This window comes from Cetorhinus maximus, chromosome 24 (genome assembly GCF_964194155.1).
Source record: "Cetorhinus maximus chromosome 24, sCetMax3.hap1.1, whole genome shotgun sequence".
NCBI lineage: Eukaryota > Metazoa > Chordata > Chondrichthyes > Lamniformes > Cetorhinidae > Cetorhinus > Cetorhinus maximus.
In genome coordinates, this window is record NC_135902.1 from 19,650,583 (window position 1) to 19,676,169 (window position 25,587).

The following is a 25,587-nucleotide window of genomic DNA, read 5'->3' on the forward strand; positions in this document are numbered from 1 at the left end:
GCAGTCAATAGCTTAGAAAAGAGATGTGAGAGTGAAAGTGATGCGGATATAAAGGGCAGCAGACACATAGCAACACCAGCACTTGCAAGTTCCTATCCAAACCACATACCATCCCGACTTTTTAAAAAATTCATTTATGTATGTGGGCAGAATTTATTGCCCATCCCTAATTGCCCTTGAGAACTGAGTGCCTTGCTAGGCCATTTTGAAGGGCATTTAAGAATCAACCACATTGCTGTGGGTCTGGAGTCACATGTAGGCCAGGCCAGGTAAGGATGGCAGATTCCCTTCCCTGAAGAACATTATTGAACCAGATTTGTTTTTTACGACAATCAACAGTGGTTTCATGGTCATCATTAGACTTTTGATTCCAGATTTTTCATTGAATTCAAACTCACCATCTGCCGTGGTGGGATTTGAACCTGCGTTCCCAGAGCATTACCCTGGGTATCTGCAGTACTAGTCTGGTGACAATACCACTACACTACCACCCCTCACCTGTTCCTTCACTGTCAGTGGATCGAACTCCTGGGTGATAGGAAGGAGTAACAAGCCCAGAGAACCATGGATGACCAGAGATATTCAGGTTACGATGAGAAGGAAAAGAGAGGCTTTTAGCAGGTACAAGGGAAGCAAATCAGCAGAGGCATTAGTGGAGTACAGAAAGTGCAGGGTGGAGCTTAAGAAAGCAATTAGGAGAACAAAGAGGGGATATGAGAAAGCTCTGGCTGGTAAAAGTAATAATCTGTAAGTATATCAATGGGAAGAGGATAACCAGGGAAAGAGTAGGGCCCATAAGGGACCAAGGGGACAGACAATCTATGGGTGGAGCCAGAGGACATCGCTAGAGTGTTGAATGAATACTTCACATCCATCTTCACCCAAGAGAATGAGGATGAGGGTATCGAACTCGGGGAGAGAGACTGCGAGGTTCTTAAGCAAATTGATATAGGGAGTGACAAGGTATTGGAGGTGTTGGCAGGCTTAAAAGTGGACAAATCTCCAGGTCCGGATGATTTGTGTCCCAGACTGCTGAGGGAGGCAAGGGAGGAGATCGCAGCGGCTCTGACCCAAATTTTTAATTCCTCTCTGGCCACAGGAGAGGTGCCAGAGGACTGGAGAACAGCTAATGTCGTTCTGCTATTTAAGAAGGGTTGTAGAGATAAGCCAGGGAACTACAGGCCAGTGAGTCAGTTGGAGGGAAACTATTGGAGAAAGCTCTGAGGAGAGTATCTATCTCCACTTGGAGAGGCAAGGTTTGATCAGGTATAGTCAGCGTGGCTTTGTCAGAGGGAGGTCATGCCTAACAAATTTGATTGAATTTTTTGAGGAGGTGACCAGGTGTGTAGATGAGGGTAGTGCAGTTGATGTAGTTTATATGGATTTCAGCAAAGCCTTTGACAAGGTCCCACATGGGAGACTTACAAAGAAGGCAAATGCACATGGGATACGGGGTAATTTGATAAGGTGGATTCAAAATTGGCTTAGTTGTAGGAGACAGCGGGTGATGACAGAAGGATGCTTTAGTGACTGGAAGCCAGTGTCCAGTGGTGTACCACAGGGATCCGTGCTCAGTCCCCTATTATTCGTCATTTATATATAAACAACATAGATGACTATGTGGGGGGTAGGATTAGTAAGTTTGCGGATGACACAAAGATTGGCCGGGTGGTTAACAGTGAGGTTGAATGTCTTGGGCTACAGGAAGATATAGACGGGATGGTCAAATGGGCAGATAAGTGGTAGATGGAATTTAACCCTGAAAAGTGTGAGGTGATACACTTTGGAAGGAGCAATTTGACAAGGAAGTATTCAATGAATGGCATGACACTAGGAAGTTCTGAGGAACAAAGGGACTTTGCCGTGTGTGTCCATAGATCTCTGAAGGCAGAGGGGCATGTTAGTGGGGTGGTGAAAAAGGCATATGGGACACTTGCCTTTATCAATTGAGGCATAGATTACAAAAGTAGGGAGGTCATGTTGGAGTTGTATAGAACCTTAGTGAGGCCACAGCTGGAGTACTGTGTGCAGTTCTGGTCGCCACATTATAGGAAGGATGTGATTGCACTGGAGGGGGTGCAGAGGAGATTCACCAGGATGTGGCCTGGGATGAAACATTTAAGTTATGAAGAGAGGTTGGATAGACTTGGGTTGTTTTCGTTGGAGCAGAGAAGACTGAGGGGCGACCTGATCGAGGTGTACAAGATTATGAGGGGCATGGACAGGGTGGATAGGGAGCAGCTGTTCCCCTTAGTTGAAGGGTCAGTCACAAAGGGATGTAAGTTGAAGGTGAGGGGCAAGAGGTTTAGTGGGGGATGTGAGGAAAAACTTTTTTACCCAGAGGGTGGTGACGGCCTGGAATGCACTGCCTGGGAGGGTGGTGGAGGCGGGTTGCATCATCCTTTAAAAAGTACCTGGATGAGCACTTGGCACATCATAACATTCAAGGCTATGGGCCAAGTGCTGGTAAATGGGATTAGGTAGGTAGGTCAGGTGTTTCTCACGTGTCGGTGCAGACTCGATGGGCCGAAGGGCCTCTTCTGCACTGTGATTCTGTGAACTCCCTTCCTAACAGCACCGTGGCTGTACCTGCACCACATGGATTGCAGCGGTTTGAGTAGGCAGCTCACCACCATCTTCTCAAGGGCAATTAGGTTTGGATTTGCCAGCGATACTCACACCCCATGAAAGAAAAAAACACCTATCACAGTCCATTTCCTTGGGTTCATTCTGATTCCCCTACTCTTTATCCTGGATCGACACTCACTTAAAAGCTGTCCATCCTTACTATCTTCCAGTTCTAATGAAAGCTCATTCACCTTAGACATTAACTCCATTTCTTTCTCCACAGATGCTGCCAGACCTGCTGAGCATTTCCAGCATTTTCTAATCGTCAGCATAAGTGTCAGAGGTTAAAAAGTTAAACTCCAGTCAGCTTAAAAAAATTGCTTCCAGTGATTTAATGCTCTTTATACTGTGACTCATTCACCTCACAACTTTGAGAATCCTGCTATATTCAACCTGCTGAATCAGATTTCCTGATCCAGACCTTTCACAATCCCACAGATTTCCTCACTAGTTTTGGTAAATGCAGATTTCAGACATCACTGAGGATGATTCAGGCAGACAGTTCGAGGCTTGTTGCTGACAGATCTGGGCATGGTTGTTCTATTGAACCTACAATTTGCTCTAATGTTAGTGGCTGCGATTCACACAGGTGGAGTTCAACATCTTTTCCCTTCAACTGCACCCAGGAAAACCTAGAAAAGGATCAAAAACTAGCCAAAAGATCTGGAAAACTGAAATTCAAAATCATAGCTATGCATAATCATAAATGCTATAAATGACGGGGGCGCTACTATCAGATATAGAAAGGTAATATGAACACAGTCAGTCCCAAAATACGTGTACCACAGATAATTGAGTAATATGGATATATAGTAATATATAGTAAAACAGATTAACTGGTCTATTTTGTAATTGCTGATGTGAGACCTTGCTGTGCGTAAATTGGTTGCTACATTTCTTACGTTACAAGTATGATTCAATTTGTGTGCAGGACATTCTTGAGAGTTGTATTAAGGCGTCATTTAAAATTATTCAGATAGACAGATAAATATACAATTGAGACAGATAACACCAGCGATGTAAAGAGCATATAATTAATCAAATTAGACTCTCAGAACTTTTTGAAACCCATCTTGCCGCGATAAATAACTTAAGTGATTGTGTTTTTAAATGATCCTAAAAATGACTGTTCGCAATATTAGTGAGCTGATATTGGATAATAGTAATTGGACAATGGCTGCAATCCTCCGCTACATTAAAACAGCAAACAGAGAAATCCCCATGTTAAAGATCAATAGTTTACAACCACAAGCAGCAATTATGGGTTCCAAGGATAAAATATCATCCCTTCCATTAATCAATTTAATAACAATAACTTAGATTTATATGGCACCTTTAAAGTAATGAAACACCCCAAAGTGCTTCACAGGAGCATTATACAACAAGGTATGACACTGAGCACATGAAGAGATGGACCGGATTTTCGCCCAGTTAGCCTGAGGGAGGAAGCCTTTAAAAATGGTGAGCAGGACCATTCCCGTTTCCGGCAATTTTGGACAGCATGAGATAAGGGTACGGGTAACCAGCCCGCATGCAGCACTCCCACCCTGGCTTGCGCCATTGGGGGATGGGCAGTTCAACCCCCCCCCTGCAATTTTAATGGAGCCGGGTCCATTCCATACAGAGACATGGTTCATGGCACCTCAGAGTTGTGTGGGGAATCCTGGTACCAAGTGGGGAACCAAATGAAAACAGCCACCTGCTCTTGGAATTCTTTGATTGACACAGGCCACTTGCTATCAAATTGAAAGAAAATGTTCTCTCAGTTTCAATGGGCTCCATTGTCTGGAGCTGTAATGGTTTGTTCTGACAGCTGAGCCCATTATGAATACTTGCGATATGTAGCAGATCCTATGAAGAATTCTTCGGAAGTAGCCAATGACTATGGCATGTTCACGTTGTTATGAACGAGGAGAAATAGTAGGTTGGTTCCTCCTTTTACCATAGGGAGCATGCTGGGTGGGCGGGGGTGAGGGCTTGAAGGCCTCCAAGCCTATCAGCCTCGCCTTTAGCTCACCTCCGTTGCTGCCTCGAGCCTGTCTCCGGAGGAGGTGGCCCTGACTCCTTCCTGCCAGCCTCCCCAGAATGAAAATATGAGAATATGGCAGGTGGAGGCCTCCTTAATGGAGACGGGTTTGCGAGTTCGGGACCTTTCACGTTTCCCATCTCCTTCATGAAAATCTGGACCATTAGGTGTGATGACCAAAAGCTTGGTCAAGGAGGTAGGTTTCAAGAGGTGTCTCAAAGACAAAAAGCAAGGTGGAGAGGTGTAGGAAGGGAATTCAAGAGCTTGGGGCCTAAGCAGCTGAAGGCAAGACCACTAATGGTGGAGCAATTATAATTTCCAATGCACAAGAGGCCAGAACTAGAGGAGCACAGATTCCTTGGAGGGTTGGGGTTGGAGGAGATTACAGATAGACAAGGCCAAGGCCATGGAGGAATTTGAAAACAAGGATGGGAATTTTAAAATCAAGACATTTGACCAGGAGTCAATGTAAATCAGGAAGCACAGGGATGATAGGGGAACAGGACTTGATGTGAGTTAGGAAATGGGCAGAGTTTTGGGTGATTTCAAATTTAAAAAGGGTAGAATGTGGGAGACCAGCCAGGAGTGCATTGGAATAGTTGTGTCCAGAGATAACAAAGGCATGGATGGGGGTTTCAGCAGCAGACAAGCTGAGACATGAGCGAAGTGAAGTGATGTTATAGAGGTGGAAATAGATGGCCTCAGAGATTTAATTCCTCTGTGCAACTCCTGAGGAGCTTCATTTCTCAATTTAGAGGAGCTCTCAGTTGTAAACTCTCCCAATGGGCTCACAATCTCTGGTACATAATCCCTGTTCTATAGACCTCCAGTCTGATCAGACACACTGGTCATTGTCTGAGGTTAAGACAAGGGATGTTGCCCAATGCTGCCACATTCTGGAAAACTAAGGGTATGCCCTTCTGTGCCAGCCCCTGGACTATCGGCAGGTAATCTGTCCCAGGACACCGCACCCCCACCCTCCCTTCCTTCCCTTCCTCATTAGTCTTTCTTCCTCAAGCAGGGACAATGTGACGTACCCCAACAGTAAAGGACAAAAATAGTTTCAGGCTGTTTATTGTGCAGCCTTTAACAGTCCTTTTAAGGATGTATGGCTAGGTCCCTCAATGCTGCTGCAAATGGGCAAAATGTGCATAGTACACGGTCAGCACAATTGTACCGCAAAATTGGATTCAAAGTTCCAGGTACAGCACTTTGAAGTTAAAGTAGCTTCTGACTTGAAGCAGGCTGGTCACCCAGCTAAACACCCCCTCCTGGATGGCAAGAAACCAGCAAATTTGGGCTGATAAGTTACCCAGCTCCATTTTCAGGATGATACTGTCCCAACCAGAGCTAAAATCAGCTGTTTCCCATGTGAGTCAGTATTGTGCTCTCCACTACCCTCCGATTCTCTCTGCGTTGCTTTGCTGTCTCCTATCCGAGTTAAAAAAATCAGCTCACAACAAACTCAGCCAACACTCCAATTTCCCCACATTATATCCAGATGTGCTTCCTTAACTGGCACCCAGGGGAACCTGGAACCTCCCCTTTAATAACAGCTTTTATATAGCATATCCTCCTTCACTGGTAGGGAGGGTTGGTTGAGTAACACAATTGTTACTGATGCAATGTAACCTGCACTTTACTGATTTGCATAATTGTCAATGATAACCCTACTAAGAAAAGAGTTCTTAAGCACAATGTGATTGGAATGCAGAAGGGACAATGTCTCCTTCATATCAAACTGAACATAACTCCAACACCATAAGCTATTCAAGATGGGACAATTTCAATTCAGAATCCAACACTTGTTAACTGCTCATTCCAGTTATTTAAACCTGAGAGAGACAGAGGTAGATGGAGCGATATTTAAAGTTTTGAAATGTGTAACATGCAAGTTTAATAATCAGCCCTCTTTCTTTGGCCTTTCTTGGAATTAATATGTACAAGATTAAATTTACCATCCAGTGCGGTGTATATCCGGGGACAGAGATGAACAGGTCCATTCATTTAATGATGGGAAATGCAACACAGGCAGTCAATCACCTGCACTGACCACTAAGACCAACTTCCTGACATTAATATCTGTCCCATGAATTTATGCTCCATCAGTGTTCAGCTGTAAGATATTCATCTTATACCATGAGGCACTGTAATTGCTGTGGTTCTGGTGGTAGTTGCGTCCTAGATGCATTGATTTTGGCTCCTTCTCTCATTTCTATTGCTGTCTCTATTCCTCTCACTCCCATTTTCTCCCTATCTACCTATATCTCTATCACTCTCTCTCCCAGTCTCCAGTTTTCCATTTCTGTCTCTCTTTCTCTCCCTCCGCTCTCCCCCTTTCTATCTCTGTCTCTCTTGTTTTCTTGCTCCTCTCTTTCCATCTGTATCTCCCTTTCTACCTCTCTCTCCACCCCATCCTCCTCTTTCCATCCCAAGTTTTTTCTCTCTCTCTTTACCTCCCTGTCATCCCCTTTCTAACTCTGACTCTCTCTCTATTTGATCAATATTCCTGGGCTCAGTGTTCTGTATTCCCCCCCTTGTTTCTCCTGCAATGTTATGGGTAATGGTGGGCAACAGGTATTTGAAGAATTCTGCTAAAGCCCATGTCCTGCAGCTGATTTCACTCTCTTAAGCTCAGCAGCATTCCTCACAACTGCACCGATTTCAAAAGAGCGCAGGGTCAGCATTTCCCTCTGCAACTTCAGGTACTTGAAGGGTGGGCTGTGTCATACGGTAACAACAGGGCATCTAGAAATGAGCAATGAATGCTGGCCTTGCTAGCTATACCCAACAGCCCGTGAATGAAAAATAAGAGAAATTACTGATGGGTCTCACTAATGGGAAGAGAAGCTAAATTTTGTCCCCTATGGTAAAAGGAAATAAGTCAGTAGAACGTGAGTCTTGTAAAATTCAAAATGGTAGCTGTGGGCCGTCCATACCTTTAAAATCTGTACAGAGTCATTGCTCTTCAGTGTGGTCGCCAGCTTTAGCCTGATCTCTCTCAGCTCAGTACACTTCTCCTCCAGTCTCGCCAAGGCAATGTCAGCCTGCTCCAGTGCGACCAGTTCCTCGTTCGTTATGTACTCGATCACTTTGTCCTGCACCTCCTCCAGCTCCTTCTTTAATGTGACAAACTTGTTGACATAGTTTGTTTGTGCCCGAGAGGCAGAGTCCTGAAATCATGAATAACTTCAATGATGCCCGTGGTTCAATCATCCACGCACTGTCCTGTTCACACACGCTTCCACTGGGCACCAGTGCCCGTGTAACCCACCCTCAGTTTAGAAGCAAAATGCGTGAGGTGTGGAAATCACTGTTTAAACTGTGCAGCCACAACCTGGAGGCTACATATATATTGGTAGTTTTGTCACAATGGCGATTGCTTTAGGATGAGTGAAGATTGGCTAATGACACATAACCATGATAAGAAAAGACTCCATACAAGCACATCTCCTGATACCTGCTCCAGTCACTGGTCAGTTGGGGAAGCCATCTGCTATCTTAGAAACATCTTAATGCAGTGCTTCGCGAACAATTTTCCAATGTGACCCTCTTTTAACATATGAAAATCAATGTGACCCCAAACATCAGCAAGAACAAAACAGCAATAAAGCAGCATAGTAATATTAAGTGTATAAATATTATAGTTTGCATATTGGATCAACAAATAAAAATACATCATATATAAACATGAAAATCTTTGTAAAAATACTAATGTTCTATGTACTTATGTAGCATCCAACAAAGCTCTCCTTACTCCCCAGTGACAAAAGACTCAAGCCCCTCAACTCCCCACATCACACACTGTAATCAAACCCTCTCCCCACCCCCACACACACTGTAATCAAACCCTCTCCCCACCCCCACACACACTGTAATCAAACCCTCTCCCGACCCCCACACACACTGTAATCAAACCCTCTCCCCACACACACTGTAATCAAACCCTCTCCCCACACACACTGTAATCAAACCCTCTCCCCACCCCCACACACACTGTAATCAAACCCTCTCCCCACCCCCACACACACTGTAATCAAACCCTCTCCCCACCCCCACACACACTGTAATCAAACCCTCTCCCCACCCCCACACACACTGTAATCAAACCCTCTCCCACCCCCACACACACTGTAATCAAACCCTCTCCCCACTCCCACACACACTGTAATCAAACCCTCTCCCCACACACACTGTAATCAAACCCTCTCCCCACCCCCACACACACTGTAATCAAACCCTCTCCCCACCCCCACACACACTGTAATCAAACCCTCTCCCACCCCCACACACACTGTAATCAAACCCTCTCCCCACTCCCACACACACTGTAATCAAACCCTCTCCCCACTCCCACACACACTGTAATCAAACCCTCTCCCCACCCCCACACACACTGTAATCAAACCCTCTCCCCACCCCCACACACACTGTAATCAAACCCTCTCCCCACCCCCACACACACTGTAATCAAACCCTCTCCCCACCCCCACACACACTGTAATCAAACCCTCTCCCCACCCCCACACACACTGTAATCAAACCCTCTCCTGACCCCCACACACACACACTGTAATCAAACCCTCTCCCCACCCCCACACACACTGTAATCAAACCCTCTCCCCACACACACTGTAATCAGGCCCTCTCCCGACCCCCCCACACACTATAATCAGCTCCTCTTCCAACACCACCACCACCTCCCCTTTTGGTCTCATTGCCGATGCCTGTGAAGCAGTGTCACCGGCCCAGGGTAATGAGCCTATACAACAGGAGCAGAAACACAGTAAAGTTTGAAGCCACCACACATCTTCCTGACTTGGTCATTTGATGTTCTGGTTTCTCCGGCACTCAAATCAGTCACTGCGTTACGTTTGCTTTCCGCTGCCTGCACTAAGTTGGTGCTCCGCTCAGCACTCGCTGCTAAAAACGTCTTCTGAGATTAAACTCAGCTTGGTCTCACTGTCCACCCTTGCTGTTTGGCAGCAAGCACGTTCACGGCTGTTCCGCCAAAGTCTCCTCTCCACAGTCGCCATTGCTGCCTCGGAGGAGGGGGAGCTCACAAACCCAAACACTGTCTCTGCAGCCCCATCAGGGATCGCGACGGGAAGCCCCGTCTTAATGACTGTCTGATTGTCACCTGGGCCTCTTCTGTGGTGAGCTTGGGACTGTGCAGGCCTTAGTTAGTCCCACAGCTAAAATGGCATGGGCTTCCCGCTGACATCACTGGGAGCCATCGCCATTTAAATTAGGACCCCCACTTCTCTGGGACAGGTGACCGATAGTTTGCCTGATTTCAGGCTGGTTTTTATTTATTCGTTCATGGGATGAAGGTGTTGTTGGCTGGGCCAGCATTTACTGCCCATCCCTGGCAGTGGTGGTGGTTGGGGCGAGTATGTAGAATGTAGTGTGAACTTCAACAGCCACTGCTCTCACCATTTTAGCCCCATCCCTCACTGTTCCTGCTGAGTAGGGGAATTAAAATACCCTCTATAAAGTGGGATGATGAGTACAGCTGGCTCCCAGTATGGGTGACTAATCAATAAACTGAGCAGTGCACACTGACTGGGTACAAATATTTGCCCTACTTAGAATGAGGTTGCTCGCTAAAGTGACTGCGACCTCCATATTTAGCACAGCGACAACATTCTTTCTGAAGATAAGCAGAGCAAGCACAAGGCAGGTAAGCATGTCACACCCGATTGCTGACAGTGGTGTGAGTCAGCGTGGACTTAAATTTGGGAGGTGTCTCACATACACTGAAGTGCTTTGACGCACAGCAACCACTCCTATGTAGGCAGCCATCTTCTGTGCAGCACGATCCCACAGAGACCAAAGTCATTGCTCAGCTGTTCTACTTTTTTACAATTCATTCTTGGGATGTGGGTGCAACATGCCAAGCATGGCAAGGCCGGCATTTAGTGCGTGCCAACTGATTGGCTTACTAGGCCCCTTGAGAAGGCAGCTGAAAGTGAATCACATTGGTGTGTGACTGAACATATAAACAAGACTAGGTAAGTACAGCAGGTTTCCCTCCTTAAGCATAAACCAGTTGGGTTTTTATGACAAGCTGCATGGTCACTTGTACTGACACCAGCTTTTTTTTCTGCACTGCATTCAAATTCTCAAACTTCCTTGATGAAACTATGTACTCACAACTGGATTACTAGTCCAGTAACATAACCACTACACTACTGTACCTATATATTGATTAGCCTATTCACCCTCAAATTGTGCTATGGATTCTTTAGCATTCATCTGAACTGGCAGACTGGGCATTGGTTTAACATCTCATCTAAAAGTTCTGACAGTGCAGCACTCCCTCAGTGTTAGCCTAGATAATAGATGAGGAAGAACCCCTCTGCTCTTCTTCAAAATAGTGCCATGGGATCCTTTACATGCACTTGAAAGAACATTGGTTAGTGATTGCTGGATTGTCAAAATTGTTGGAGAGTAAAATCAAGGCACAGTTTAAAATGGGTGCCCAACCCGAACCCTCTCTTCTTCCACTAGGCAGCTTAGGCTAAAACTGAGACTCATGGAATCAATTCTCTGCAGTCTCTGACTTGAGCCCATGATTCGCTGGACCAAAGCCAAGACTAGAACCAACCAATCGAAGTTGTCAGTGGCAATACTTACAGCTGTGAGTTGCGTGCTCAAGGGGAATCACAGTGTGACTCAAACGCCTCCCTCGTAACAGCCTGCCTGGTTAAATAAAACCAGTGGATAAGAAGAGAACAAAACAAAAATAGTCACAAGTCCCAGAGAATTTTCCTGGAATCCTGGTTTTTATTTAATCCCTCAGTTAATATCACTAAAGAATATTACTTCAGTAAACATTGATAAGCTAAATGAGTTTCTATTTTTAAAATGATAAAGTTGGCAGTCTACAGTGCTCCGGATAGGAGAAAGGAGAAAGTACATTAGAGAGTATTGGTTAGATGAAACCAATTTTGAGCTTTAAAAGCCTGTAGATTGTTGAAGGAAGGGAAGACTGAAGAGATGAGGCATTCCAGTCACACGGAGTTTACAGCACAGTAACGTGTATTTGATCCAAATGATCCATGCCAGTCTTTATGTTCCACATGAGCCTCTTCCCACTCTAATTAACTCATCCCTGTTCCTAATACCCTCGATTCCCCTCTCTCGCTTTCGTTGCTTCAAACATCCATGTGGCAGAGGGTTCCATATCTCCGTTTCCTGTGGAGTTTGAGGTCCAATGTGAGAATGAACCTCAATGTAAATACGGGGCAAATGAAGAGACCTGGACAGAGTACTTGCAGTGTAGCAGGACCAAGAAGGGAAGATTCAAAGGAGCATTAATCACAATACTACTGATAAAATAGATGGACAAGAGAGGTTGTAAGAAATAGAAAAGAGAGAAGGAACATCTGTAAATCATCAGGGGGACAGAAATTTACTTAGTCCTATTATCATTGCACATTCCAGGAGAGCTGAGGCTTTTAATGTCACTCTTGTCTTTCCTTTTTTCATCCACAGTATATTTCCAGCATTTCCTGTTTTCATCAGTAAAACTATGCTCTTCCCAAGGAAAAGCATTATAAAAATTAGAATAATCATTACCTTAATGGAAATCTTCTGCTGTTTGAGTGTATTGATTAACCCTTCTGTCTTCTTTACTTGGCGCTCCATCTCCTCATGTTTAGCCACAAGTTCCTTCTGAAATATTTTAATAGAGAGTAAATAAGTTAATTAATTCTAACTTTAGTTCAATGGGTGGCAATCTTGCCTTGGAGTTATAAGGTTGTGTATCCATGCCAATGTAAGGGAGGGTTGCACTGGCTGAGGTGCCACCTTTTGGATGAGACATTAAACCAAGTCCCGCCTGCAGTCTCAGGTCAATGTAAAAGATCCCATGGCAGCATTTAAAGAAGGGCAGGTCAGTTCTCCCTGTTGACCTGGTCAATATTTATTCCATAACCAACATCACTAAAATAAATTCTCTGGTTATTATCACCTTGCTGTTTGTGCAACATTGCTGTGTGTAATTTGGCTGCTGTGTTTCCTCTAATACAACGATAACTCCAAATATTCTTCATTGGCTGTGAAGCTCTTTGGATGTCCCATGGTCATGAAAGGTGCTATATAAATGCAAATTCCTTCTGAGTGTAAGGTAAATGATTGCATTAATTGTTAGCATTGTATACCATTGCATTGTCAGAGAGGACGCCCGTATTCTCCATCATGTAACAGCTGCCAGTGTGTACTTTTGCATATAATGTAGATTTGTACGTAGGTCACTGTGTAAATGTTCCCTAAGACGATTGTCATATTAAAATATCCATTAAGTAGTTGTCACACTTACCTGCTATAATTCCCAGTAGCTCCAAAAAGGAATTCCCGATTAGGAATTCCCAGCTTAATACAAGATTTCAGTAGTAACAATTCCCTATCACACTAGGAGGCTGCTGATCGCACAAGGGGAAAGAGAGAGATATCAGGAAACAGAGAAATTAGGGGACTGGGGAGAGAAATTGGGGAAAAAAGACATCACAGAACACAGAGCTCAAAGAGAGAAAAGGAGATTGAAGAAGAAAAGGACAGAGAAGCAGAAAGTTCATAGCAACAGTGAGGAAGATGTTAAGATCAGGTAAAGAGTGGGCTCAACATTAGCAATGCCAGAGATCTATTACCATACAAAAAATCCTCCTGAACTCTATGGCACTAGCCTCATGTGCACTCCCATCCTTTCCCCACTATTGGTGACCATGCCTTCAGCCATTTAGACCCTATGCTTTGGGATTCCCTGGCAAAATCTACTGCCTCTCCACATTTCTCTGCTCTGTTAGCACCCTCCTTAAAACACATCCCTTTAACTTGTTGCCACCCCTCTTAATGTCTCCTTCTTAGGTTCAGTGTCCATTTTTATCTGATTACACCTTTGTGAAATGCCTAGGGACATTTTACTATGTTAAATACATTTTATTAATCCAAGTTCTCATTGAAATAAAAAGGACATTCTTGGGATGTGTACTGGCTAGGTCAGCATTTATTGCCCATTCCTAATTGCCCTCGAGAAGGTGGTGGTGAACTGCCTTGAACCTCTGCTGTCCTTGTGGTGTAGGTACACCCAAAGTGCTGTTAGGAAGGGAGTTCCAGGATGTTGACCCAGTGACAGCGATATATCTTCAAGACAGGATGGTGTGTAACTTATTAACTTGCAGGTGGTGGTGTTCCCATGCATCTGCTGCCCTTGTCCTTCTAGGCTGTACAGGTCGCGGGTTTGGCAGGTGCTGTTAAAGGATCCTTGGTGAGATGCTGTATTGCATTTTGTAGATGGTACACACTGCTGCCACTGTGCGTTGGTGGTGGAGGGAGTGAATGTTTAAGGTGGTGGATGGGGTGCTGATCAAGCGCACTGCTTTGTCCTGGAGTTGAGCTTCTTGAGTGTTGTTAGAGCTGTACTCATTTAAGAAAGCGGAGAGTATTCCATCACACCACGACTTGTGCCTTGGAGATGGTGGACAGGCTTTGGGGAGTCAGGAAGTGAGTTACTTGCCACAGAATTTCCAACCCCTGACCTGCTCTTGTAGCCACAGTATTGATATGGATGGTCCAGTTCAGTTTCTGGTCAATGGTAACCCCCAGGATGTTAATGGTGGAGGATTCAGCAATGGCAAAACCATTGAATGTCAAGGGGAGACAGACCGTCATCATCCGAGGAGTTACCAATCAGACTGAACACTGTGAACATCCCCACTTCTGACCTTTTGATGGAAGGAAGGTCCTTTTGATGGAAGGAAGGTCCTTTTGATGGAAGGAAGGTCATTGATGAAGCAGCTGACTCCAGCCAGTTGAGAGCTCTCCCCTGATTCCCGCTGACTTCGCTTTTGCTCGGGTTCCTTGGCTGTGGGCGTCATCCCTAGCACAAAGGAAGATAGTTGAGGTTGTTGGAGGCCAGGCTTCTCAGTCCTAGGACATCCCTCCAGAAGATCCTCAGGACATTTTCCTACATCCAATCATCTTCCCCCTATCATAATGAAGCATTCCACACCTGCATGCAGCAAGACATGGACAATATTCAAGCATGGGCTGAAAATGGCAAGTAACATTAATGTCATAGAAGTGTCAGGCAATGACCATCTCTGACAAAAGAGAAAAAAGAGAATCTAACCGTCTCCCCTTGACATTCAATGGCATTACTATCACTGAATCCGCCATCATTAACATCCTGGGGGTTACCATTGACCAGAAACAACTAGATACTGTGGCTACAAGAACAGGTCAAAGACTGGGAATTCTGTGGTGAATAACTCACCTCCTGACTCCCCAAAGCCTGTCCACCATCTATAAGGCACAAGTCAGGAGTGTGATGGAATACTCTACTTGCCTGGATGAGTGCAGCTCCAGCAACACTCAAGATGCTTGACATCATTCAAAACAAAGCAGCCCGCTTGATCAGTTCCTTGGTGCCACCCTTGATCAAATGCTGCCTTGACGTCAGGGGGCAGTCATTCTCACCTTACCTGTTGTGGTGATTGAGTGGTGGGTAGCAAGGAAGATCCTTCCTGAGTAAATGTTGGACTGAAGCAGCTTCAATATCATTGAAGTTGCTGACCCTCAAGGTCCTGTTTCCAGTTGCCGTCCTCTTGCTGGGCCCAGGTCTGAAGATCCCACAGACACTGGCATTGAATGAAAAGCCTTCAAAGGGCACTTTATCATAAGGATAAACAGCATCTGTGACATAAGAAGTAGAGCAGGAGTCAGCCATTCGGCCCTCTGTGCCTGCTCCGCCAGTTAATAAGATCATGGCTCATCTGATTGTAGCCTTAAACACCACTTTCCTGTCTGTCCTCTATAACCCTTGACTCTTTTGTAGATCAAAAATCTGTCTAACTCAGCCTTGAATACATCAAGTGATACAGCCTCCACTGCTCTCTGAGAAAGAGAATTTCACACACTAACGGACTTCTGAGACACGAAATTCCTGCTTAGCTCAATCTTAAATGGGAGACCCCATTATTTTGAAACTGTGCCCCCTAGTTCTAGATTCCCACATGAGGGGAAACATCCTCACAGCATCTACCCTGTCAAGCCACCTCAGAATCTTATTGTTTTAATAAGATCACCTCTCATTCTTCTAAACTCCAATGAGTATAGGCCCAACCTGCTCAACCTTGCCTCATAACCCAAACCCCTCATTCCAGGGATCTGCCTAGTGACAATCTCTTGTAGCCCACTGGTGCAGGCTCCAGGCTCAGAGATACTATAGGTAGGTGTCATTACAAATTAAGTCTTGGAAGAAAGTGAAAATGTCACATTTGTGCTGACCATCGTCTATTGAAGCATCAATTCAGCTTCAGCAAGAGCTGAATGGTGTTGGTCAGGTGAGGTAGGTGCCATCGACATCAAGATAGCATTTACTGAATACAGCACCAAGGAGCTCTCGCAAAACTGTGAGGTCACTGCAGATCAAGGAAACATCCTATAGTGGCTGAGTTACAATGACATACAAAGGAGGCTGGATATGGTTGTTCAAAGCCAATCATCACAGCCCCAAGACACTGTGTCAGGAACTGTTGCTTCATCAATAGCAGGATTGGATAGTATCCAGGCTTAGACTGACAAGTACCAGGCAATGACCATCTCCAACTTAAGGTCCAACCGCCTTACCATAACTTTCAAAAATATCACCATAACTGAATGCCCAATCATCAACATCTTGGGCTTCACATTTAGCCAGGAGCTTAAATTCACCAGTCATATCACCAGCCAAGCTGTATAAAGAAAGCACACAGGAGATCTAAAGATTCAGAGAGGAAAAGATAAAATATTAAAATAGATTAGTGACTAACATAAATGGGAACTTAAAAGGTTTTTTAATAAACACATAACTAATAAAATACACCAGTCGCTGAAGGTAAGCATGCAGGTGCAGCAGGCTGTAAAGAAGGCAAATGGTATGTTGCCTTCATAGCGAGAGGATTCAAATATAGGAGCAGGGATGCCTTGCTGCAATTATACTGGGCCTTGGTGAGACCACACCTGAAATATTGTGTGCAGTTTTGGTCTCCTTATCCGAGGAGGGATGTTCTTGCCATAGAGGGAGTGCAGCGAAGGTTTACCTGACTGATTCCTGGGATGGTGGGACTGACAGGAGGAGAAGAGATTGAATCGGTTAGGATTACATTCGCTGGAGTTCAGAAGAATGAGGGGGGATCTCATAGAAACCTATAAAATTCTAACAGGACTAGACAGGGTAGATGCAGGAAGGATGTTCCTGATGGTGGGGGAGTCCAGAACCAGGGGTCACAGTCTGAGGATACGAGGTCGACCATTGGACTGAGATGTGGAGAAATTTCTTCACCCAGAGAGTGGTAAGCCTGTGGAATTCACTACCACAGAAAGTAGTTGAGGCCAAAACATTGTATGTTTTCAAGAAAGAGTTAGATATAGCTCTTAGGGCGAAAGAGATCAAAGGATATGGGGAGAAAGTGGGAGCAGGCTATTGAGGTGGATGATCAGCCATAATCATAATGAATGTCGGAGCAGGCTCAAAGGGCCGAATGGCCTACTCCTGCTCCTATTTTCTATGTTTCTATAAAAGGAAGCATAGAGCCAATTAGGGACCAAAAAGGAGATCTTCCTGTAGATACTAAATGAGTATGTTGAATTTGTCATCAATAAACAAGAGAATGCTGCCATTGTAACAGTTAAGGAGGAGGCAGTAGTGATAATGGATAGGATTAAATTAAAGAAGTATATAAAATGTTGACAGTCCTCAAAGTAGAGAAGTCACCCAATCTGGATGACATCGGAGGCCAGAGGACCGGAGTATTGCAAATGTCACATCCCTGTTCAAAAAAGGGGAGGGGGATAAACCTGGCCAGTCTCAGCCTAAAGTTGGTGGGAAAACTTTTAGAGAAAATAATCTGGGCCAAAATTAATTAGCATTTGGGAAAGTTTGAGTTAACAAATGAAGGCCAACAAAGCACATTTGACGAAACTTGATTGAATTCTCCAATGAAGAAACAGAGGGGTTGATTAAGCTAATACAATTGTGGACTTTTGTGCCTACTCCACTATTCAGTAAGATCACAGCTGATCTAATTGTGGCCTTAACACCATTTTCCTGCCTGGCCTCCATAACCCTCACTCCCTTTTTCCAATAATTTATCTTTTTTTTTTACACTACATTTTTTTCCTTTTCCCTAATATTTTTAAATTTATTTCAGTCTATTGTTTCATCTCCACCTTTTAGCCCATTTAGATCCCTTCCCCCCACCCCACCCGCACTAGGGCCATCTGCCACTAGTTTGCTTCCTTTAATGTCCCCATTAGCACATCTTTTAGATAATATCACTACCATCAACACCCCTTTGTCTTTTTGTCTATGACATTTTTGGCAGTCTCTTCTTGGCCTGCACCTATAACTGGCCATCTATCAAGCTCTCCTGTCCCACCCCCTTCTACCAGCATATATTTCATCTCATTTCTATATGTCTTAGTTCTGATGAAGGGTCATACGGACTCGAAACGTCAACTGTATCCCTCTCCACAGATACTGTCAGACCTGCTGAGTTTTTCCAGGTATTTTTGTTTTTGTTCTAGATTTCCAGCATCCGCAGTATTTTGCTTTTACCTTAGTGTTTAATTTGACTGCCACCTCTCTTCAAGGAATGTCTACCTTGAAGAAGTATTGCTCTTCTCTCTGACAGGATTTCCACCTATCTCTTTTGCCCTGTTCACCTTCACTGCTTTCCATTTCTCTCTTGGTGTTTGACAAGGTGTTTACTAAAATTGGCTTTCACAGACATATTTCATTCCTCAGTGACTGTCTCCGTCTCTGACTTACCCCACGTGGATTCCAACTGAAGTTCCACCTCTCTTGGAACCCACCCAGGATTACAGGTATCTCCGGGACATACAACGCTCCTCGGACTGCTATTCTCGTCGCATCCTGAGATCCACACTCAGTGCCATGCGCTGCCATATGAACACACTCGACCTCTCCCTCCAGCAGCACCGATGCACCCTATTTCTAAGCTGTCCTTGCCCCCAGTTTCATTTATTCTTCGTCTCATCCAATGCCTCAACAAGAAACTTTGTCTCTTTCTTTCAGGTGCAAAGGAACGCAAGCTCCAACAATTCATCAACACCAACGCCCATCCCGGACCCTCCACCCCTGCCTGTCCCTCTGTCCCTATCCCGTCTTCCGATCCCAACCCCGGCCGTGTATTCACCATACCCTCTGACCTTCCCCTCTCTGATGCTGAACGTTCAGCGCTCAGCAAAGGACTCAGTTTCATACCCTTACGCCCTCACCTCAATGAATTTCGGGCTCGGCACGATGCTGAACTCTTCTTCAGTCGCCTTCGTCTCCGTGCTCACTTCTTTGGGCAAGAGTCCTCTCCCCGTTCAACGGATCCTTTTACCCGCCTCCAATATTCTCTCGCCACCTGGACCCCTCCCTCTGGATTTTTACCTGCTCTTGATCTTTTCATTGAGAACTGTCGGCGTGACATCAGTCGACTCAATTTCTCTGCTCCCCTCACCCACTCTAACCTTTCTCTTTCTGAACTTGTCGCATTCCGTTCTCTCAGGTCCAACCCTGACTTTGTCATCAAACCTGCTGACAAGGGTGGTGCTGTTGTTGTCTGGTGCACTGACCTCTACCTCACAGAGGCTGAGCATCAACTCGCAGACACTTCCTCCTACCTCCCCCTGGACCATGACCCCACCACTGAACATCAAGCCATTGTTTCTAGGACTGTAACTGACCTCATCTCCTCTGGAGATCTTCCCTCCACAGCTTCCAACCTCATAGTCTCCCAACCTCGGATGGCCCACATCTACCTTCTCCCCAAAAAATCCACAAACAGGACTGTCCCAGCAGACCGATCGAGTCAGCCCGTACCTGCCCCATGGAACTCATTTCTCGCTATCTTGGCTCCATTCTCTCTCCCCTTGTCCAGTCTCTCCCCACCTACATCCGTGATTCCTCTCACGCCCTATATCATATCAACAATTTCAAGTTCCCTGGCCCCAACCGCCTCCTGTTCACCATGGACGTCCAATCCCTCTACACCTCCATCCCCCACCAGGATGGTCTGAGGGCTCTCCGCTTCTTCCTCGAACAGAGGCCCGAACAATCCCCATCCACCACTACTCTCCTCTGTCTGGCTGAACTTGTTCTCTCACTGAACAATTTCTCCTTAAACTCGTCTCACTTCCTCCAAATAAAAGGTGTGGCTATGGGTACACACATGGGCCCCAGTTATGCCTGTCTCTTTATGGGGTATGTGGAACATTCCTTGTTCCAGTCCTACTCCGGCCCCCTCCCACAACTCTTTCTCCGGTACATCGATGAGTGCTTTGGTGCTGCTTCATGCTCTCATTTGGATCTGGAAAAATTTATTAATTTTGCTTCCAATTTCCACCCCTCCATCATTTTCACGTGGTCCATCACTGACATTTCCCTTCCCTCCCTTGACCTCTCAGTCTCAATTTCTGGTGATAGACTGTCCACCAATATTCATTACAAGTCTACGGACTCCCACAGCTATCTCGACTACAGCTTCTCACACCCCGCTTCCTGTAAGGACTCCATCCCATTCTCTCAGATCCTTCGCCTCCGTCACATCTGTTCTGATGATGCCGCTTTCAAAAACAGTTCCTCTGACATGTCTTCCTTCTTCCTTAACCAAGGTTTTCCACCCGCGGTGGTTGACAGGGTCCTCAACCGTGTCTGGCCCATCTCCTGCACATCCGCCCTCACACCTTCCTCTCCCTCCCAGAACCATGATAGGGTCCCCCTTTTCCTCACTTATCACCCACCAGCCTCTGCGTTCAAAGGATCATCCTCCACCATTTCCGCCAACTCCAGCATGATGCCACCACCAAACGCATCTTCCCTTCACTCCCCCTGGCGGCTTTCCACAGGGATCGTTCCCTCCAGGACACCCTGGTCCACTCCTCCATCACCCCCTACACCTCAACCCCCTCCTACGGCACCTTCCCGCAGAAGGTGCAACACCTGCCCCTTTACTTCCCCCCTCCTCACCATCCAAGGGCCCAAACACTCCTTTCAAGTGAAGCAGCATTTCACTTGCACTTCCCTCAATTTAGTCTACTGCATTCGCTGCTCCCAATGCGGTCTCCTCTACGTTGGAGAAACCAAACGCAGACTGGGTGACCGCTTTGCAGAACACCTTCGGTCTGTCGCTTGCCATTTCAACACTCCACCCTGCTCTCATGCCCGCATGTCCGTCCTTGGCCTGCTGCAGTGTTCCAGTGAAGCTTAACGCAAACTAGAGGAACAGCACCTCATCTTCCGACTAGGCACTTTGCAGCCTTCCAGACTTAATATTGAGTTCAACAATTTCAGATCATAAACTCTCTCCTCCATCCCCACCCCCTTTCCGATCCCCCTTTTTCCAATAATTTATATATATTTTTTACACTATATTTTTTTCTCTTCCTTCCTATTAAATTTATTTCGATCTATTGTTTCATCTCCACCTTTTAGCCTATTTAGATCCCTTCCCACCCATCCCACCCCCACTAGCACCATCTGCCACTAGCTTGCTTCCCTTAATGGCCCCATTAGCACATCTTTTAGATAATATCAACACCCCTCTCCGCAGATGCTGTCAGACCTGCTGAGTTTTTCCAGGTATTTTTGTTTTTGTTCTAGATTTCCAGCATCTGCAGTATTTTGCTTTTACCCTCACTCCCTTGTTGTTTTAGTGATATTGATGTATCAATATTGGCCAGGACACAGGAAAAACTCACCTGTTCTTCTTCCAAATACGCCATAGGCTCTTTTTCAGTCCTCGGTTTAAGTTCTCATCCAAAAGACATATTGTCAGTGAAATGTCAGCCTATAGCTAGCCTTATTTCTCTTTACCAGATATAAAAATCTTGTATATTTGCTTTTCTCTAAAAATATTGAAAATGGGATTTTAAAAAAAGGCTGTTCAGCTGACAGTCAAGCATCATCCAATTGGGTAATGAATCTTGCTTTCAATTAGCATAGGAAGGCAGCACGTCACGAGGATGGATGTGTTGGCTGACTAATAGCTGGAGTGTGGGGCAAGTCATGTGATGAAACCTCCAGGAATACATTCACAGTTGGCAACTGTACTTAGGGGATTTAAGTCCCTCAGTTTACGATTTACCACTGAGCCAAGGCTGGCATCATTGATCAGTCTGTGATTCCTTTAGTCGTCTCCAATGGGAGAGTGGGGCTCTGACAAGAACCCCCTAGGATAGGAAAATAACAGGAAGAACTGGATGCCCAATTTTTGCACTGACCTCTCTCTGGAGTCTCTCGTCCTCCACAGTGACCAAGTCGTGTCCCTTGTGTTCCCTGACAGCACAGACAGAGCAGACACACAGGCGCTCCTTCCTGCAGTACAGGTCCAGGGGCTTGCGGTGAAGCTCGCAGCCTAACAGCTCCCCCTCGGAGTGCGGGGGCTCGGACCCTCTCAGTTTCAGAATTTGCACCATCTCGTCCAGCAGCAGGTTCTTGTACAGGGGCTGGGGCTGCTGCTCGAACTTGGTCCTACAGGCAGGGCAGTCATAGGGTCCGGCCGGGCTCTGGTTGTCCAAATGGCCCTGGAGACACGTCATGCAGAAGTTGTGGCCGCAGGGGGTGGTGACCGGATCGTTGAAGATGTCCAGGCAGATAGCGCAGCTCAGCTTGTCCTCCAGCTCCCGGGACTGGAAAACGGCCATGGTGCCGGCAGCTAACAGCCAGCTGAATGAAAGTGAAAGGAAAGCCCGTCTTCCTGTAGTAACCCTGCCTCCTGTATTAACCCTGCCTGGAGAGGCGAATCCTTCCCATTGCAACTCCCGGGATCACAGACACTCTCTTCAATGCAACTGGGTTTTGCTGCAAACTCTTCCTTGTTATTTCCCAAATCCGGAAAGACACTGGATTCCCCTCCAACCCCCACCCATCGTGTCCCCCCTTCTCTCTCACCCCCCTTCCCCCCCACATTTCCCCACCGCTTCCCTCTCCCCGCTCACTGTCCCACCCACACCCTGCCCCAGTCATCATACCCCACAATCCCCTCACCCCTTATCCCATCCATCCCACAGACCCCTTCCCCCAGTCACCGCCTTCACCCCCCTCCACCAGGCAACACTCCCCTCCCCTCCACCCCACTCACCGCCCCCTGTCACCACACCCCCGACCCTCTCCCCCACTCACCGGCCCCTAACCCCCTTCCCCACTTAGTGCCCCTCAACCCTCTTCCCCAATCAGCACACTCCTGACCCTCTCCCATCACTCACCACCCCCCTCCCCACCCACAGTCCTCCTCCCACCACCCCACTCACTGCCCCCCCTCCCCCACCACTCACTGCCCCCCCTCCCCCACTACTCACTGCCCCCCCTCCCCCACCACTCACTGCCCCCCCTCCCCCACCACTCACTGCCCCCCCTCCCCCACCACTCACTGCCCCCCCTCCCCCACCACTCACTGCCCCCCCTCCCCCACCACTCACTGCCCCCCCTCCCCCACCACTCACTGCCCCCCCTCCCCCACCACTCAAGTTTCCTCCTCCCCCACTTGTCACCACACTCCCATCCCCCACCGGTCACCACACCCCCATCCCCCACCGGTCACCACACCCCCATCCCCCACCGGTCACCACACCCCCATCCCCCACCGGTCACCACACCCCCCGCCAATCCCCAGGGCTGGTGAAGTTTTGCCATATCCAAATCTGATGCCTTGGTCAATGATGTGTGGTCCATCCAGTTTTATCTTCCTCATAACGTCTTGTGGCAGTTAACTAAGTGGCTTGCTATGCCATTTCAGAGAGCAATTAATAGTCTGGAGTCACACATGGGCCAGACCAAGTAAGCACGGCAGGTTTACCTCCTTAAAGAATGTACATGAATCAGATAGGTTTTTTGCAATAAGCCACTAGTTACGTGGTCAACATTACTAATACTCATTTTTCAATTCCAGCTTTATTTAATTAACTGAATTTGAATTCCCCCAGTTGTCATGGTGAAATCTGAACTCATTCTCTGGTTATTCATTCCAAGCCTCTGCATTAATGATCCAGTAACATAACCACCCTGCTATTGTAATTTAACAAATGGCTATTACACTTGTTTATAGCCTAAACTATTAATGCTTAATAAAGTGCTCATTTAAAGAAAATCATTCTTGATCTGTGTCACTGGCAAGGCTGGCATTTAACCAATCATCCCTCATTGTCCTTGACAAGATTGTAGTGAGACATTATCTTGAACTGCTGCAGTCCACGTGAAGTCACTGCCAGTCTAGTAGATAGGACGTTCCAGGATTTTGATCCAGCGAGAATGAAGGAACAGCTGATACTTGTCCAAGTCAGGATGGTTTGTGACGTGGAGGGGGAATTCCCATGCACCATTTTACTGCCTTCCATAGTTGAGGAAGATGCAGTGAAAGCATGTGGGATAACCAGCCAGCAAAAATATACTAACAGAAGCTTTATTTGATCCATGCATTAGCTGTTTATTCGGCAGATAAAGGCACACTCTATTTTATTGGGAGCTTCCTATGCTTTGAGACACTGAACTACAAAAAGAGTAAAAACCCTCTACACTGCACAGTGCTCCAAGTGTGGTCTAACCAAGGGACATGAAGACCGGAACTGTGCACAGTGCTCCAAGTGCAGTCTAAGTGAGGGACATGGAGACCGGAACTGTGCACAGTGCTCCAAGTGTGGTATAACCAAGGGACATGGAGACCGGAACAGTGCACAGTGCTCCAAGTGTGGTCTAACCAAGGGATGTGGAGACCGGAACTGTGCACAGTGCTCCAAGTGCCGTCTAAGTGAGGGACATGGAGACCGGAACTGTGCACAGTGCTCCAAGTGTGGTCTAACCAAGAGACATGGAGACCGGAATTGTGCACAGTGCTCCAAGTGCGGTCTAAGCGAGGTTCGATGCAAGTTTAACATAAATTCTCCATTTTTACCATTGAATGCCTCTATTGAAGGCATTCCTCCCAACTCATGTAACTGAACTTCACAATGGCTCAAAATGTTTGCAAATTAAGCGTAGACACCAATTCTAAAGCATACAATGCAGAAGGGGGACTGTGGTAAAGATATTTCCCTTTATTAAAGAAACAAAAACTATAGTCAGTCAGCCACACACGGCTCTTCCTAATCCAGCCCAGCTACATTTCTCATTTTCTGGTCTGTCTTTTTTGAATTTTGAGAGTCTGAGAATTTAGAAAGGAGGCTCTTAGTACTGTTGCCTCAGTAGACAAACCTGAAGTCAAAATGCTGCTTTAAATAGTTTACTCTCCATAAATCAAAGCTGCTCAACTGATTTGTTAAATCAAGTATTTCTTTTGGCACTAGGAGTCTTCAACAGCAGCACAAACAGGCTTGTGATGAATCAGCAACTGATTTTCTTTTCAGTGATTTGGGAAATATTGCCAATATTTCTAATTTCAAGCCAAGTAAAAGTGACAGTGAGACTAGGAAATGAGTCTCCAAAAAGAGTTTGAACTTTCCTGTGAACTGGTGGGTCTGGTGAAAAATCAGCTGCTGATTCACTTTGAGCCCATTTTGCACTGCTGTCTTACACCAATTTCATCCCCAAAATGTTGCCTTGGAGGGTCCATGGCGCACATCTAAGTGGCCTACAAATACAATAAGCTGAGATACACATACAGATAATCTTTAGGAAATGTACAGTAATTCAGTGTTATGCAAGAAATAACTTGCATTTATAGAGTTCCTTTCATGACCTCAGTACATCCCAAACCAGTTTCCAGATATTGAAGAACTTTTGAAGTTTAGTCACAGTTATAATGTAATCCCTCATATACATTCTCTTTTATTTTATAGAACTATCTAGGTCAGTGACTCAGGACCAGCAGCTTTCAGTTTGAGTCAGTAGCTTTGATGGAAAAAATTGCTTGCGTACATTCTCAATTTCTCCAGGTACACCAAAG

The 25,587-nt window shown here is 46.0% G+C and overlaps 1 protein-coding gene across 2 annotated transcripts in view; it reads right to left on the reverse strand.

Moving 5' to 3' along the window:
* LOC144699668 (E3 ubiquitin-protein ligase TRIM65-like) overlaps positions 1–22,418 on the reverse strand; it is a 35,043-nt gene extending 12,625 nt beyond the window's left edge. For both annotated transcript variants that reach the window (XM_078570798.1, XM_078570797.1), the window contains exons 1-3: positions 21,932–22,418; positions 12,239–12,334; positions 7,594–7,827 (exon numbers count right to left, since the gene is read on the reverse strand). In XM_078570798.1, coding sequence (XP_078426924.1) covers positions 7,594–7,827; positions 12,239–12,334; positions 21,932–22,354 — 753 coding nt within the window. In that variant the 5' untranslated portion in view covers positions 22,355–22,418. The remainder of the gene's footprint in view (positions 1–7,593; positions 7,828–12,238; positions 12,335–21,931) is intronic.
* Positions 22,419–25,587: the final 3,169 nt, after the last annotated feature.